Source organism: Calypte anna, chromosome 2 (genome assembly GCF_003957555.1).
Source record: "Calypte anna isolate BGI_N300 chromosome 2, bCalAnn1_v1.p, whole genome shotgun sequence".
Lineage (NCBI taxonomy): Eukaryota > Metazoa > Chordata > Aves > Apodiformes > Trochilidae > Calypte > Calypte anna.
Genome location: NC_044245.1, coordinates 53503631 through 53522985, shown reverse-complemented (window position 1 = coordinate 53522985; position 19355 = coordinate 53503631). Strand labels below are relative to the sequence as shown.

The following is a 19355-nucleotide window of genomic DNA, read 5'->3' as shown; positions in this document are numbered from 1 at the left end:
CAGCAGGACCAGGGAGGATCCTGCCCCATTCTTAGTGAGGCCGCACCTTGAGTACCGTGTGCAGTTTTGGGCACTGCAGTATAAGGACATCAGGGTGATGGAGAAGGTGCGGAGAAGGGCAACAAAGCTGATTAGAGGTCTGGAGAAGAGGCCTTATGAGGAGACACTGAGAGGACTGGGGATGTTTAGCTTGGAGAAGAGGCTGAGGGGAGACCTCATTGCTCTCTACAACTACCTTAAGGGAGGTGGTAGTGAGACAGACACTGGCCTCTTCTCTCTGGTGACCAGTAATAGGACAAGGAAATGGGGTGAAGTTCACCAGGGTAGCCTTAAGTTAGATACTAAGAAAAGCTTCACAGAAAGAGTGGTGGGGGCACCATCCCTGAAGGTGTTCAAAAGATGGGTAGATGAAGAACTACAGTGGATGCTTTAGTGATGAGGGGTTGTAGAGTGGATGGTTGGACTTGATGATCTTAGAGGTCTTTTCCAACCTTGCTGATTCTATGACCCTTTCTTCTGCATGAGCAAATCAGTTTCAAATCTCTAGAACAACTGAAGTATTCAGGCTCAAATTTTCCAGAAAAAATGTCTGAGGCAAATATTCAACATGCGCATTTCAGAGTAAATGATTGGCAGATTTGATTGTACATTTGATTGTCCAATTGGGCCCTATTCCTGACTGAGTAAAGGGGCCTACAATAAAATAGATACAAGTCAGTAATATAGGAAACTATGTATTCCAATGCCAAATATATGATCATGATACAACTAAAAACTTTGTGAAGCTGATATCATGCAAGCTTTATGTAGACAGACAATACAGTCTTTCTACTCATATATATAAAGAGATATTTATTTCTTGAGGGAGTAAGCAAAGGCAAGATTTGCAAAGTTAACCAACTGACTTTACCTAGAATTCCTGGCAGCTCCCGTACAATGTGATAGATGAGAAGATCCAAGCATTTTGACAGATATTCACTGCCACCTTGCTGCTCTTTCCCTGGCGTGGTCTTTCTGCTGTCTCTTTCAATATACATCACAAGTCTACATTTAAGCAAGAGCAAAACATTACCTCTCAGAACAAAAACCAACACAATATCTCAGTAATACTACTGAAGCAGACAATTCTAATACCTGTGGTTACAATCAAGACAATACATTAGTTTTGGCTCTACAATTTTGTTGAAATGAAGTTTGAGACTTTTCCTTTCAAATAAACCAATTTTTAAAATAACACAAATGACAGGGTGAAAGAACAAGAGGAAAGAAACCCTTAATCTTCTGTAAGTAGAACTCTGCTAGTTTAAATGGACATAAGATGCTAACATAAGGAATTGCTCCCTCTGCAGACTTACAGTATAATTTTAAGATCCACTTCATTTTGAAATATATGACCAATATGCACAATAGGAGCAAAAGACATTAATTTTTAACATCTATGTTTTCATAAAGCAAGAATAATTTTAGTCAATGTAAGAGTTCAATCTCTGTCAAGAAAAATCATACTGTATAAGTCATACTACAGCCTATCAAAATATTACCACTAGTTAGAACACTAGAGGTCTTGAAAGAAATAAAACACCAAAGTAACTTTACATCATTTCTCTGGAAAGTTGGTGTTTAAGGTTGCTAAACACAAACTCTGCAGAATGACATCTCTTATAGTATACTATGGTAACTGATTCATTAGCCATTGCCTAACTTACAAGAGGCTACAATAATAATTCACCTGTAATAGAAGGCTTCGGGCAAAATTTTGAAATGCTTATTTGAATAGACAGAAGGGTCAGACATCTGTTTAAAGACATAATATTGACATCTTTATTTCACATTTGAACACCCTGGGGGTTCTTTGCACTTGACATTAGTCACTGGTGATCAAAATCCACAGTCTGGATGTTAAGAGGTACATGACAGAGCTTTTTATTTTGTTCTCTCAGCAGATCAACAACTCACTGTTGTGGTATACATTTTGCTCTGCCCAAAGCAAAATCTGCTCACTGTGACCACAAGTTGCTTTAAAAGACAGACTCCCCCCTGTTAGACAGTGGTTTCCCCATGTGAGTAATCACCACCTGATAACCTCAGATAAAAGAGAACACTCTCCTCTTGATATTCTCATGAATAAAAGGATCGCACAGAAAGTTGTTCACTCCTAAAACAGTGCCTCAAAAATACCACACATTTTAAAGTATTTCAGGTACGACTTTGAAAATAAGCATTACCTCTCTAATTACCTTCTATTATTACCTTACCTTGCTTGACAACTGAGTAGCAACATCTCTCTGTTATTAATTAAAACTTGTAGCAGAACCAAAAAGGCTTTTGCACGAATAAAAGTTGAAGGACTTTCAAGTAAACGAGTAATTGTAGACACAAAATCCTTGGTGGAAATAAACACAAATATGTTAATGTTATGTAATAAAAAAGTTATTGTTCTTTATTCTTATACTGTGCACATTACAATTTGCTCATATTCATGTGCGTTTCTTATTAATAAGGTATGTTTCATGTGACTCATAATAAAAATCCACACCATAGAATGTTAATGAATCAGTTCTGTCCAAACAGACCGGCCCGGTGCAGAGCTGCTTTGTACATCTTCAAGAGCTGCAACAAGTAAAAGCTATCTAAAATATTATGTCTGAAATGGTACAAAATTAACTACTAAATACAACAGAACTCATATTTTAAAATGTCTTAAGGATAAGCCTTAAGGATAAGCAAACGATATTTTAATATATTTATTTTAAAAGAAGACTGAAGAATTTTCAGAATACAAAAATATTTCAGCACAATTACCACTGAATGTTTACCTATTAGTTCCAATATGTGCAGGATGATTAAAAACAACACCTTTGTTAGATACAATCATGTCTGCATCAGACTCTACATTATACAGCAGATGCTCCAAATAGACAGCAAAAATCTAATTTCTACCCTGTCTGACTGTACATCTTTTTGTGCTCATGAAGTAAAGGACACCTTTTCAAGGAATAAACCCAATTAGGATTTGATATTCTCATGAATAAAAGGATTACAGAGAAAGTAGTGTACTACTAAAATAGTCGATAGAAAGAGGATAAACCACAAGAAGTAAGAAATAATGACTTCCTGCATGTTGCATACAAAGTTTAAAATCCCACTGTGTGATGCATCTTTAACGGAAAAAATGTTATTCAAGTTCCCTCTTTTGCTGACAGAATAACTGAAAGGCAACTTCATTGTCATGAAACTAAAAATCAACCCTGAATGCAGTTTATTATAGAGAGCCTTTGCAACAATTAACTATATATCTTTGCAGAGACTAGAAAAGGAACATGAGTGTAAGAGTGAGCCAACAAACCATTAGATTTTACATTAAGAAACCCTGTAAAGCCTCAGAAAGAGTATGTATAATGCAACACTGCCTGCTAATATAAATGAACTCGACAGACCAAGCACAGGGCAACCACAAAATAGACACATGCATCTACAAGCCAAAGCATATCTGACAATTTTTAGTCTTCATGCTCTGGAAAGCAAGAATACTTCAATGCTTCAGGGAGGGGTTACTATGGCTTAAGACAATCTCATAAATCAAAATCAATTACATCAGATCTATCTGGGAATGCAAATTTCTGTGAGAGTTAAAAAAAACCAACTATATAACTCATTTAGATTTTAAGCACATAAAAATTGCATTTAAGCACATAAAAATACAAGTTCATTGCTCATTTTCTGCTGTTCAGCTCTGTAACTGTCACTGAGTTGAAAGCACAAAAAACAGAGCCCACTTTAACTTTTCATTAGTGAAATTACATGGTAGTGAACAAGATTAATCTGAAATCAAACCTTTTCTTGAACCAGCCTCTGTAGATGGATCCCTGACGCCAACATGGCTGAAAACATGGTGAGCATGTACTGCTGAATTTTGCATATTCCATTTGCCAAGGAATTCAGTACAGCTGTTAATCCCACTTTTTCAATGACACTCTGGAAAGCATTAGGTGAGTAGTGAGTAATCCTGCACAAAGCCTACAAAGTGGGAAAAAAAAAAAGTTAGTTAATGGGATTATTACCTTAAGAAAAATAATGGGGAATAAAAATGGGTTATGACTTCTACAATGGTTTAGGAACATAAAGAATTGACACAGTTTTATTCATAAGACAAATACTAAGAGAAGAAGCTGCTTATTGTTAAGAGACCTGGAACTCTTTTAAATGTTTTGCTATACACTCCATGCAGCTGAAACTGAATTATTTGGTACGTCAACATTACACACTCCCACTACTCTTCCCCTCTAGAGAATAATAATAACAAAACAGCAGAGTCCACTCTTGACTCTTTTATCAGCAGAAAATGTAGGTAGCCTCAGTTAACACCATAGTAGAAAGGGGCACAAGCAGCAGAGAATAGAGAGGTGGCACACACCACAGAAATTCTAGTCACTCATAAAGGTGGGCATCTTTCTTCTCTCTCTCTGAGCATGAACCATGATCTCATATGCTGCAGTTCACTTACCAAAAGTCCATCTTTAGACCCAGATACTTGCTAAGGAACAGTGTATAGTATAGTAAGCATGCAGACAATACTCCAAATTGTTGATTTACAAATACTAGTGATTAAAACAATTCTAACAAAAAATGTAGATACTAACTTGACTACTGAAGTGAACACAAATCTGTTCTATGTATATTAGCTTAGCTATTATATAACAAACGTAACCAAACGATCTCCAGAGTAGAGGATACGTTTCTTTAGTTTGAATGTGGTGTTATGATAGGAAAACAGATTATGTCAATTATTTGAGTCATGTGAAAATCAGAATTGGTTTTCCGGAAAAACCGTGAATGCAACTTTCTTCTGTGAAAATTACTTTCTTCTGTGAAAATAAGCAATATTACCATTTTTTGTTCTTTTCAGACCACCTATATTTAGAAATTGCTGCTTACATGGTGTGCATTCAATATTGAGGTCTCTCATTTTAGAGAAACTAGACAATTATACCAACACAATACAATCATCAGAGAAAAAAGTTTCCATGTAGAAACCTCAGACACTGCAAAGTTCACCAGTGCCCTTAGAAACATTACTCAAAACACACTAAAATACAAAACAAGCCCAAAATGAAGGCATAAAAGACAATAAATAAAGAACTTATGATTTTTAAACAGACAAGATGTTGACACTGTTTATCTTCTCTGCTCCTGCTCTTCCTTGTCCTTTCTGGTCCAGGAACCACACAGATTGCAGCCTTTATTTTTTATTTCTGCTTCTTTTTACCCCCCATCTCCTCCTTCCTCCCTCTTTTAGATCAGACACACAATCTCAGTTTCTTAGAACAGCATGGTCTATTTCTCCAAGGACACAACTCAGCCCTTCACCTCTAGTTTGAGTTTCCAAAAGGAGTAGACAGAAGGTATGTGGGTTCACTAAACCTATCTTTGAGGGTCAAATTTCCAGGGAACTACTGTGACATAGAGACAGACTGTGTCAAATAAACATGGAGCTAACCCAGTGGCCTAACATGGTGTATGCAGACCTGGCAATGCCTTGGTTCTCTGCTATCAACCCCGTCAAAAAAGGATGACCATTGTAACCAGACCATTAGATGACACCCAGGCAAACCTGGTAGGAAAGTCATGGCTGTCTTCTAGCATTATATTGCAGTTTTGGAGACAGCAGGAAAGCTCCAGCCCACCAAGATCAAAGATAGTGGAACCGGATTCAGAAACCAATGATAAAAGGGAAGAGTAAGGCTCACACCACCATCTCTTAGCAGAAGTCTTGGAACATGAAACAATTAGATTGAGAGTAAGGCATTGGCAAAATCTCTCCTGGAATTGGCTTCTCTGTCCTTGCTTTCTGCACAGTCTTACCTAGCACCTTTTCTCCCAGCAGCTCCAATGCTAGCATAATTATCCTTAGCAGTCCTTTCCAACTTGAGATATTCTTAAGTTTTTATGATCATCAATGCCCTATCCATTGCCTTCTGGTGTAAGATGCCATACAGTGGCTGGTTAACACTCATCTTCTCAGGATGTACTCCATGACTCTCTCAAGTTTGAGAATGAATACATTAATGTATCTGCAATATCCAAATCTGTGAAAGAAACTGTTCAGCACCCATTATTTAAAAAAAGAAAAGAAAGCAAAACAAAACACAGCCCTCCAAAAGATTGTATCGAGCTTTCTCAAATGTTTCCACTTAAGTAGCTTATATTTTTTTAATTCCTTCTTCAGCAGAAAATGCCATCTGTCTCTTAGAAGTGAAATTAAAATTGTTTCTAAAGTTTTTTTAAAAACATTTTTGTATACTGGAAAGAAAATATTCTTCCTGTTACTAAGCTTGTCAGAATGTCACTTTGACATCTCACAGAATTATTTCTTCTCTGAGACTATCAAAATGATAAAAAGATTTAGATTGAAATAATCACAAGTAAAATTCCACAGTGCTTTACTGCTGAAATACTCTGAAGACAGCCTGTTTGCTCCAGGTAAAGGTGTGAGACATGCATTTCTTTAAATGTATTTTCACATGTGAATATAGATGTCATTTAAGAATAAATTCTTCAAGATACATTCAAACAAGGCAGAAATGACTGCATGATAAAATACAACAAGGCACTGACAATTCCAATTTATGTTGTGCTGAATAAAGATACCTACATATTTATAGCAATAATGTAGTGAACATATAAATTGTACAAGGCAATATAGCTAGAGAATACATCAGTATTTTACTTTAAAAATTATTATGTTACTGAAATCCCTATAAGCTTCATCTGGTAAAACCTCTGCCTGCACTACATTTCAATAATGATTGGTTGGGGATTTTTTTAGAGATTATATACCTAAATACTGCAGCAGTATTAAGATTTAACCATGATTTATATTGTGCATTGAATAATAAGTCCAACAAATAAGGTCACTCTCTTGTTACTTCAGTGTTTCACTACAAAGCAGCAAAATGAATAAATATCACCTTAGCACACCCTACTTTAGAAGCTTCCTTGTCCAATTGTCTTCATATGCAGTATAAAATAATTAAACCAAAGACTTTTGATAAAGGACACAGTGTCCAAAACAGTGGAGGGGAAAATCCAGGAACACACTCAGACCCAAGCACACTTGTGTGATAGGATCTGTCTGGAAAAAGGAGATGGAATGGACTACATAGATAGTGGTAATTTCCATGAAGAACAGAAAAACGAGAAACAAAAGTGTTGGACCAAGGATATAGATTCTTACAGTATTCCCTACTGCTACTTTCACTCAAAATCTCCAGTATGTTAGTCTGAATCAAGTCCTACCTCTGGCATAACTAAAACCTCAGTAACTACCCAAAGGAACTACTACTACTGCCTTCACACTTTTTACTTATATCCTCTATATGTACACCTATACCAGATTTGCACAAGATGTTGAAGAAATTTTTGCCTCAGCAGAACTGCGTGCATGCACCAATTGGTCATCACTTTAAAACAGTGGTCACAACAATAAAGCATGCACTCCTAAGAAATTTTGACAAAAAAAAGCTAACAGAATAATAACAAGGCATCTTTCTAATTTAGTTTGACAACTGCCATTGAAAGGTGGTCCCACAAATCAGCTAAGTTTCTCTTGGGAATCCTGGTAACTGCAACTATCATGACATCCTAAAACACACTGCTTTGTCATCTGTAAGAGGATTTCTAATGTAGACCTTAAGGACTGATGAGCTTTGAAAACTAAGACTTTGAATTTGTGTTATAAAGGGAAATAATGTTTTTTTTTTAAACCAGAGGTAAGAGCTTGGTAAAACCAATATCATTGCTAGCTGTATGAATGCCAGCTCAGGAGTGTCAGATGCTTCAATTCTGAACTACAGTATAAATATGGTAACTTACTATACCTGCCACTTAACATCCCTGGATAGCAAAAACTACACAAAGATCAGGTTGCTAAATCATAATTGCAGTGACAAGAGGCCAACGAACTGAGGAACTCAAAACCTATGATACTTCCATTCTCCTCGCTTGGAAGAGATTGCAAGTGCCAGCACTGTTCAAATGAATTGAGCATTTAAAAAAGCCTCATTGACTAGTAAGCGATGTTAGCTGCTAATGGACACAGAAAGAAAAAAAAAGAAAAGAAAAAAAGTAGGAATAAACTAGGCTACAATAAGCTCATCAGTTTGTAGCTTCCTCATAAAAATTTTCACTTGTCTTCTCATCTAGATGCATAAAGACTTTCTTCTCATTAGATGCTATGGAAAAAAGGCAATTCCAGTGGTGCTTAAGAGAGGCTAGCTATCTGTAACATAAATACTATGACAAACATCTTTCAGTGGTTAAACTTGACCTTGTAGCCTTGAGAAGATCAAATGATCTTCTGAGATCTCAAAAAAGGCTGAGGACCGAGAGTATAACATGATCACCACCAGAAGGTGATGAATTACGAAGATTTTTCATAAGCAGTGGACTGTAACTTTTTGCACTTTTTGACTTCAGAAAATTTATAAATACATTTTATTGCAATCTGAAATATAAATACACATACGTATAGAAAACACACTCAAAACTATTTCAGTTTTCATTTAAAATACCTTTCAAAATAAACCCCAAAGTATTTCTATATCAGGAAGGGAAATTCCTTACCGAAACAGCAGTTATCTTCAATGAATCCACAGTAGAATGTGTGAAAAGATACCACAAGACAGGTCCAATTTCTCCTGTAATAAATCCTTGTGCACAGGAAGAGGGAGTAGTGCAAACATTTTCAATTATCTTTGCTGCCAAATGATTCACCACCTTGTCTTCCTATAGAAAGGAGAGCAAAGGAAAACTCATATGCAAATATTTCTTATGTTTCTCATTTCTTTTTAAACTAATGCCTATGTTCACATGTATTCTCTTGGTGTGGTTTCTTAATTTTATTTGAAACGTTTAATGGGAAACCTCAGCTTGTGACAAAGTTACATCTATGGATAATATTTCCTCTCACTTTCTCTTCTACTACAAAGACAATATATTACAATTATAATTTAATAAAAAACTCATTCAGCTCCAAATTATCACCCCAAATTAAATGTAGTCACTTAAAAATGACAAGATGTTGTTATGTTAGAGGTGTTACAGAATCAGTGCTTTATCAATGAATGTCGGTGTATCAAAACTCATCACAACAACAGCCTCTAGATAGCAAGATTATGAGTCAGACAATTACATTCAGAAAAAGAAAAACATTACATCAAAACCTTTTTATTTGGAAAAGCAAACAACTACCCAGGATAAAGAAAAAGCCTTCTTGCAAATCATTCTAGAACTCTCTTCTCTTCTTCTTCTGTAGCAGACAATCCTGACCAATGTTGAAGATAAACCATTTAATATCAGTTCCTAATTTTCTGTAAGGAATTCTGAATTCTTTATATTTACTACTAATGAAATAATTTTATCTTAAAAAGAATTTGTAGAAAGATTTGTACATGTAATTTTAATATCTACACAGCACTACTCATACTGCTATGTCTCCAAGAAATAAACCCCATCATGTTGGAATAATCACCAGTCATTGGCACACCATGAACATCACATGGAAGCATTTCTTTCTCAAAAGAACTGTTAAGTACTCCAATGGGATTTGAACTAATAGAGATCACTCAAAAGCAGAGTCCCTACTTTCTCCCTCTTCTCTCCCTCATCTCACTTTTTTTTTTTTTCCCCAAATTTTGCTTTCACTTAAAAGCAGAGTTTCCCTCATAGCTGGTGATTTTTTTGGCTGTGTATTGCCTCACCTTATCTCAGTCTTTGATTTCGAATGAGTCAGGTTCTTTCAACAATGTCTTAAATGGCATTCTTGAATTCATAGCTTGGCTTCACAAATAATTCATCATAATATCTAATTGATTTCTTTCCTTAAACTAATCTCCACATTATCATACTAACCTTTGGATTTTTGACATTTATCTTCACAATCAGAACCGCCAACAACTCTGAGCATTGATAATGAAACCTTTCAGAAAGCATTAAAAAAGCCTTCCAGAAGGGCAGAACTTACATTCATTATAAATACCTTCAATATCCACTCTTCCTTTTACTGACTTAAGTATTCTAAAATATAGACATTGATGTAGAAATATTTGGAAACTCTAGTATAATGCTGTTAAAAAGCAGCTGTATTCATGATTTTCATGCTAATCCTTCCTGTTCTTCCAAAGAACTACAGCTCTACTCAAAAGAAATACTGAAGTCAACTCCCAAATAAACCAGCTACACTATTTTATAAAACTTCATTGATTTTTGTGGTCTTTCTTCACACATGAAACCAAGGATGATTTAGGCTTTTCTGTTTTTACAGATGTTAGTACTGCAATATATTCCATCATTTCAATCTACTGAAGACATAATACACAAATATATTTGCCAAAATTAAGTTTCTCAAAACTTTTTATATCTAATATTAGTTTTTATTATTTTCCTTTTAATTATATTTCTGAATTTCAGTCTGGGGTTTTTTGGCCCAGTTAAAGTAAAAATAAATGGATTTATCAAAATAACTATATTAACTTAAAATCCAATCCATAACTGAAGTGTTAATAGTCAAGTTAAAGCTGTCATATATGAAGTAATGACTAGGAATGCCAGCTGGGAATCCACTGATACTTTAAGCAGGCAGAAACACTTAATAAATGCATAATAAACCATTAATTAATCATAATAAGTGTACAGCTGATAATAGATGACAATGGCCATTTTTGCCACTTAAGCACACTGCTGGCTCATATTCAGCTGGGTGTCATGTCAGTTGACACCTCCAGGTCCTTTTCTGCCTCGCAGCTTTCCAGCCACTGTTCCCCAAGCCTGTAGCATTGCACACCATTGTTGTGACCAAAATGCAGGACCCGGCACTTGGCATTACTGAATCCCACCTGTCCAGGTCCCTCTGCAGAGTCTTCCTACCCTCAAGCAGATCAACACTCCCATCCAACTTGATGTCCTCTGCAAACTTGCTGAGGAAGCCCTCAATCCTCTTGCCTGGATAATTAATGAAAATACTGAACAAGACCAGCCCCAAAATGGAGCCCTGGGGAACACCACTGGTGACTGGTCACCAAGTGGATTAAATACATTCTCATATAGCAGCTAACTAGCTATAACTATAACTATAACTAAAACTGTAACATCATGCCTACAATGAAAATCAACTTCCTTTTCACCTTAACAGAACTGGAGTGTAGGAAATGTGAACTTGTGATCCCCTATGTATAAAAAAATTTCCCCATCTTCTCCTGCTGTAAGATTTTCAGGTATAGAAGTGTGGAAACAATACTACCTATATTTTCTGAATATTTTTTTCCTTCACAAGCAAATAAAAGGGACACATGAACATTTTAAACTCCTTCCTGCTTTACTGTTCTGTTTCAGAGGACAATTCCGCTCTGATTATGATGAATCTTATAAAACCCCAGAGATGCAAGTACACTTCAGAACAGTTCATAATGAAATTGAAGGACAGTCAATTTATCCTACAAAGCTTAAAGCTTTATAAACTATAGTACTGAATGACAAAAATGGGGTTTATTTTCTTTAATTCTTATTAAATACATCAAATAAAGCTTCTTAACTGGCAATAAAAACTACAAGTATTAATAAGGCATATAGTTACCATATTCTGGTAATTACCAATCTATTACAAAAAGTTAGTTTGCCATTTTTGATAAACACTGAGGCCATATGCAAATATTAATTTGAGAAAACAGACTGTGCTAAAAGTAAACAAGCTTAGGAAAAAAAAATTATTTAATTAAAATTATATTTAATTAAAAGTAAGTAAGTTTCTTAACTACTAATGTAGGAAAACAAAGTTTACTTATGTTTAGTAAATAATAATTCAGGGACATTTATTGAATAAATAGCAGATAATAGGCTACAATGTAAAATAAAGAAATACAACAACTAAGACCTTAAGATGCAGTCAAATAACATTAAGCACAGCGAAGGCAAGTTTAGACAATATTTTCAGGCTTTACATACCCATTTTTTTACAATTGGGTAAAAAAAAAATTTAAAAAATTTTACAGAGAACCTAATCTTATTTTTGAGTCAGACCTTTAAATATTCTAGATTGTTTGTTCTAACTATTTCTGTTATGCCCTATTTCACAGCAGAAGGATGGGTAGGAAGTGCCATTCATATCCTCCTCTGCCACATCTGAATATCAGCCACTGAACACTGTCAGCAATTCACTGGCCAGAAAAAGCAGCTCTGCCTGCTATCAGAGAAATGAGAAGTTGACAAATAAAATAAAAAAAAAAAGACAAGAAAAACTCCCAGAACAAAACCCACCCCACATTAGAGCCAGTGTATTGTGTTAGCAGCAAAGAACATTGATTTGAAACCAAGACATTTGAAAAGCAACAGGAAGGAGTTCTATTTGTACATCAGTAACAAAAATAAGACTCCAGAAAAACTGAGTTTACTGTTGAATGAAATGAAGCCAAAGGAAATAGAAAAAGCTCAGGAGGTCAGTGCCTTCTCTGACAGTCTTTACTGCTCTGCCATACCTGTGTGACAAACAGCAAAATCTGAGAGAGTGAACTATACCTACAGGACAGGAAGATGAAGGTAGGGGACATTTAAGCAAACCAGACGTGTGTGTAAGTCCATTGTACCAGAGAGGATGCAAAGAAATGTGCTGAGGAAGCCAGTGGGCACCACTGTGAGGGAGCACACATCTTCAAATGTTGATAGTAGTCAAGACAATCCAGGAGAAAAGCCAGAGTGCTGGAGCATATGACATATGAGGAAAGGCTGAGAGAGCTGTTTAGCCTTGAAAAAGGAACATTCAGGGGAGATTTTATTGCTGTCTACAACTACCTGATTAAAGGATAAAGAGAAATTGCAGATAGATGTTCTCCAAGGTGCATGGCCGTAGGTCAAGATGCAATAGCCACAAGCTGTAACATGGCAAACTCCAATCACACAGAGGGGAAACACTTTTCCAGTATGAGGGTTGTCCAGGCATTGCTCAGAAAGTTTGTGGGATCTCCATTCTTAGAGACATCCAAGAATCAAATAGACATCCCTGAGCAATCTGAGCTACTTAGATCTGCTCTGAGCAGGCTGGATTAGACGACCTCCAAAGTTCTATTCCATCCTAAAGTATTCAACAGTTTTACAGCTTCTTTAAAAAAAAAAAAAAAAAAAAAAAAAAACAAACCAGAAAAATTCTCAAAGATCTGGCTATATTTTCAGTTTGATGATAACACACAGATGTTTTCAGAAAAATTCATGAAATAATTTTTTGTGTGTAACTTTGACTGCTAAAGATTGCAAGATCTACTTTTTCAATAAAAAATGTGACAGTCTGAAGAGACTGATATACTGTTATCTGAATGCATCTAACTATAGTAGTCCTACACTTAAATGTTTTGACATAAATCCAAAAATATTCAAAAAGGACACCATAGACTGAATAAAATCTTTCTCTCCCTGTTTTTCCATCTTTGTTCATTCCTCCTACACTCCTGGATACAAAACAACTGATACAAAAAACTTAATCTCCCATTATTCTTTCCATATAAAAACCCTCTTGCCAATGGAAGTCTGACAATAATATGATTTTAACTATCTAATTTTAGATGCTGCGAGAACATTTTTTCAAGAAATATGAGTGGCTGGTAAAAGTTATGGAGAGGAAGAAGAGGATTGCTACAAAAATGGAGGGAAAACAGCAAAAGAAATTGTAAAATTTAATAGTAATGGGTATAATTTTATCTCTCAATTTTCATACGCTGTTAAGTATTTTACATATTTATGGATAATTTTGAGTTTTCAGATGGTGGAGTTCTGGAAATTTGAGGCTGTTACAAATGAGGCACAGCAATCGGTATTACTACATTTGCACTGTACTCAGATACTTGATTACAAACCTTGAGCATCTTCACAAATAGAAACCATAGAAATGTACAGCTGTGCTTGGTTAGCCTACACATAACTAAGCTTATACTTAATTAAATTTAATTCAAACTATTGTGTGGGAAATGTATTTCTATTTTGTGTTATTTTTTGAAGATGAATATATTACGATAAACAATTGAATTTTTTTTACATGTTTCAGAACTAAGAATTGATTTTAGAAAGAAACAAATTAGTGTCTTATGGATATCTCTACACTGAACATTCAGAAATAGCAAGTCTTCCATTACAAAATTTTTAATTAACAGCTTGTCACCAGTGTGCCTTAGAATGACATCTTACTCCAAGTAAGAGCTGGGAAAACACCACAATACAAACACAGTTGTGTGTTCTTGATCACCTAAAGGTTTGAGGACACCAAAATGTACCTAGATTCCCTTTCTATTACTCACAATCTGTAGGCATTAAAGATCTCAACAATAAATAACTAAATGAATAAATAAATAAATAAATAAATCCTTTTGCTTTCCTCCTTCCAGCAACCTCACACACGTTTTCTGCCTTGAGCTTTGCCTTGGGCAAAAATAAAGTCAAGTGGTCTCATATAAGCAGTAAATGCCAAACATCTACTTAATTCTTTTTCATTTTACAAATTGGAACTATATGCATGTTTTTCTTCCCTTTTTCTAACACAGCTAAGTCACTACCAAGAAAAATGAAAAACACAGCATAGCATAAGTACAAGAATAAAACTAATTTTTATTATTTGCCATCAAAAAATTGCTAACAACCCAGAATGTTAAGAATGCACTTTTCTACAACTATGTATCAGCCTCTTCAAAGTTAAAAATGAATCTTGCTCAAAGATTCATGAAAGATGTGCAAAAATCAGATTGCAAGAGGATAGTACAAACTCTCAGAACTTTTCTCAAAAGAAAACCACAGCATTAATATATTCCATATTTACTAAAAGTAATTTATATTTACTGTCCTATTTCAAAAAAATACAGAATTTTTTTTTCATACATAGAACAACGCTGCATTTTTGCACTAATCTTCAGCTTATGTCATGGTCTTAATCAAAAGAATTTAAATTCAGGAGCAATACTTGGATGACAAGGTACTGCAGTGCTGCAGGCTACAATCTTCACACAATACCTAAAGGGTTATTACAGTGGAGAAATTCTATTGAAGACAATGAAAGAGTCTTACCCCTTCCCGAAGACATCTCATTAGCACAGTGTAAGTAGCTGAGGGAACAGCCCAGCATACTCCAGGGTGCTCCTAAAATCAAGCCAATGGTATAAAATATTAGATTTTAAAAATCACAATTATCTCATCTAAAAAATGGGAAACATATTCTTAATAAGGTTCATATTATACACATTTCAAATTAACATATGCTAGAAAATACATTAAATTGCAGAGTAGTATTACTATCTCAGGTTATTTCATGTGCATTACAGAAATTGATGTTCTATGTAAATAGTTAAATAATATCTTATTTAAATAGTCTCCAAAATCCCTGAAAGAATTTGCCCCAGTATTTCTGGGTTTCATTGCTTCCTTCTAATTCACACAAATAATAAAATATTCTTGCATTCCTCTCAATCATTTTGATTACTACAGAGGCAACTGACTGTTAAAAGTAATAATACTTCTTTTTAAGTATTATTTAATTATACCAAACAAAATTACTTGTGTCTGACAACTTAAAAATCAATGAACTTCAATTTGAGAAAAAAACATACACACACAGAGATACCAAGTGTTTCATAAAACTTACTGTATGAAACCTTTAGTACCTATCAACACTATTCAAAGATCTTTGTTTGAAATCACCCTGTTAGCCTAATTCACTGCTAGTTGAATTAGGGGTTTGATTCTTTAATTAGAAGTTACTGAACTCCACTTCTGTCCCACCTGCCCCCCAGTAGCCAACTGCAAAACTTCAAATTTAAAAGAGGACACTTGGATTTAATTAAAAAAAGATTTAACTAAAAGCCCCTCCATAACTAGGAACACTGTACATATCTGGTAATAACTGTCTTGAGTAACACAGAGATATTAGCAAGTGAAAAAAAAAAAAGCCCTCCTCTGAGGAGGAGAAATAATAGGCACTGGATAGTTTGAAGATGATAAGCTGTGAAATCAATGTGTAGCCTTGTCTTAACAAGTAGACAAAAGATAATAAGAAATAATTCCTTCAGAAATTATACATTTCTTGAGCTCTATTGATTATATTGGTAAATTATTTTTAGCTTTCTAATTAACTGTTTTAATAAAAAACATGGGATGGTAAGGTGGGTGCTAATGATGCAGAACTAAATCATACTGAATTCTGAATCTCCTGATTTCTGACTGGCCTACATTAGTACAACACACATGATGTAATAATGTCAGGAACTTAATTAAATCATGGCACATTAGCAACAAAGACTATTACTGAATCGCCTTCTAAAATTATGTTCCTTTCTTTACTGAAAATAAATAAAACTTTACTTGCAACATGTATCAGAGAAAATTAGTATGTTAAATCTCTCATTCTTTTAATCTTTCTTTCTGCTAGCCTTGTTCCACACCTCCTAATAAAATTTTCCTTGGAAGTAATATACAGGCAATAATAATCATAGTTGTTTGACATCTGACAGACACCAGATTTACTACATTCTACCTACCTACCACAAAATTAAACTGTGGATGTATTTTCTATAACATAATTTCTCAGTGTTATAGTCATCTGAGTAACAACATGTTGACATTTAAGCACAGTTTGCTTTCCAAGGCTTAGTGTATAAGTTTAAGAAAAAGCAGGCTACACTTCAAAGCAGAATGGTAGGTTACTTTCTAAGATGCAAAAGTAGAACCTTCTTACCCTGGAAAAAGCAGGACAGCACTAGGTGTTATGACAGAGTTAGCATGACAGCCTGTGCTGAAATTGGCATGGGTCTGCTTCTCATTTTACCCATCTAATCAGAAATTCTGACAAGTTTTTCCGTAACCATATATATTAAATGTACTATAAAAGAAAGTCTTAAGATAATAGCACATCCTGAAACATTTCATTCCTCAGACTAACTAATGACTTTCTGCAAGGTTTAGTCTCTGGTTAGAAATTGTAAAAAAGGCAAAGGTGTATGAAATTTAGCACCATTCTTAATTAGGCTGCCTAAACGTACCTACACAATTTGACATTTATTAAATGTAAAGATATCACCAAACACTGGGGGATCTTCCTAGTTTTTGCTCACAGCCCAGGTTGATTTTGACTGAACTTTAGGTTCTGCACCCTAGTAACACAAACAACAGGAAATGAATAGAAATATTACACAGAACTTGAAAGTTTTCCCTCAAGGCAATTCACTTAAGAGTAACAGAACATTCCCTCTGGGGTCTGCTCATGCTCCCTGTGCATTGCTCTTGGCTTCTGTTCAGAAGAAAAATGCAGAGATGGACTGACAGATCTTACTCATATGCAAGTACACACGTAATATCAGAGTTTAGGATTGAAGAGGACTTCTTTAACAGGGGACTTTTCCCCAGCATTTTCTAAGCCACAATAGTGCAACCTGTGATCCAGTACATAACCTAATGAATCATGCTGTACCTTGATAGCAGAACTTGATTTTAAGTGTTTCATCATTTATGATCTATCAAATGTTCATAGGAAATAATCTCTATCTTATTTAATATATTTAATACATTATTTAATATATTTAATCTTGTGCCTGGACCTAGAAACACTTAGCAAAACCTCATCAGAGAAAAAATAAATAAAATCAGCCATGACCACAGAAAAATTGAAATGATAAATATTTAGCAGCTTGATAAAACAATCAAGCAGATTGAACTGTGAAATTGAAGAAAACATGGGATAAAGAGAAAAACAAATATATTTTATGCATAGTCCTTAACGAATCAGATGCAGTCACAACTTCTTTCTTGAATTAGGCAAGGCATAGAGCTTTGCTGTTTAAATATACAAGTAGAGAATAAACATTCATTTCATCTTATTTTATTACCATTGATTTGGTGTGACATCTTTCCAAGATCATTCAGTACTACTGTTCTTCAATTTAATGAGTTATAGAATACCTAAAAACTACAGTATTCTGAGTTTAAGTGGGTACAGTATAGAGAAGGTTTATGAAGGGATTTTCTTAAAAAAACTTTTTATTTTAAATAAAAAATATTAATGTCTCTAAGCATAAAAATAGCATTGATATTTTTGTTAATTTTACCAAGATGCTCTGCCTTGGAGTTTATGTATGTAAAGTAGTTCCAAATATTTCTTAGCTATAAAATTCAAAGTATTGCAACCCATTACTATAGATCTTCCTGAAACATGATAAAGCTGTCATTAAATACAAGTTACCGTGCTTCAAACACTCTGAAGTTTATAGATACAAACATACACAAAAAATTGTCAGCTCAAATTTTCAGAAGAAAAAAAAAACTCTACTAGGGCCAGTGTATGCAAATAATTTTCCTGTTATAGAATAATGCAAAGAGATTTGTTTAAATCACTAAAGTTAATTTCATAATAAAAGCAAGTGCAAAATATACTTGCCACATAAGTTTTATGGTTTTTTCTTTTATTGCTATTTTGAAATTACATATTTTGCAATCTGCTTTATGATGCTAAGTAGAAATTTTTGTCCCCCAAGGAAAACTAGGGAAGTATTTAAAACATACAAAATTAAACTATGGATGTATTTGCCATAGCATAATTTCTCAGTGCCATAGCAAGTTCTGTGACTATGTGTTTGGTAGATATTTTGGCAGCTTCTAACCAGAAAATGATGATGCTTTTTATTCTACAAAAACCAAGGCAACTGCTTCATCTTGTGGAACATGCAAAGGAGCTAGGGGATGAGGGCAATAAATCAGGGGAATTCAGCATAAAGCCATAACTACAGAAAGCCAAAATAGAGATCCATTTGATATTTTCATTCCTTTATCAAGAGACCTCACACACGAATATTAAATAATGATAGCATTCCGAGAAATTAGATAGTGCAATAAATATCAAGAAGTCACAATCCCTGCAGGCATTTAAAAAACGTGTAGATGAGACACTCCAGGACACGCTCTAGTGGGCATGGTGGTTTGCAGGGTTTTGGTTGTTTGGTTGGTTTTCCTTTTTGCACTTTTTTGGGGGGGGAGAGGGGGTGGGGGCTGGGGGAGTTTGACAGTTGGATGCAGTGATCTCAGAAGTCTTTTCCAACCACTAATATTCTGTGATTCTATTCAATCAGTCTCTACTTAAGATAGGTTCTAACATTTATATCTGCCATTTGGAGGCCAGCAGTCAGTATGGTGATGGATGAAATTGCTTTACGAAGTCAAAATATAACACTTGAAGAATGCAATTTAATTTATCTCAGTTGAAATACGTGATTGGACTAATACGTTTCTTAAAGTAGAAAAAGTATCCCAGAACATACAAGGACAAAAATCTGTCAAGCCCATAA

General features: G+C 34.7%; 1 protein-coding gene across 1 annotated transcript in view; it reads right to left on the bottom strand.

Annotated features, from left to right (window-relative positions):
• The window catches only part of ULK4 (unc-51 like kinase 4), a 205602-nt gene that overhangs the window by 149139 nt on the left and 37108 nt on the right, over nt 1-19355 (bottom strand). Inside the window, exons 19-23 of the mRNA XM_030445373.1 lie at nt 15094-15165; nt 8623-8784; nt 3835-4017; nt 2256-2383; nt 911-1044 (exon numbers count right to left, since the gene is read on the bottom strand). Of these exons, the coding sequence (XP_030301233.1) occupies nt 911-1044; nt 2256-2383; nt 3835-4017; nt 8623-8784; nt 15094-15165 (679 nt within the window). The remainder of the gene's footprint in view (nt 1-910; nt 1045-2255; nt 2384-3834; nt 4018-8622; nt 8785-15093; nt 15166-19355) is intronic.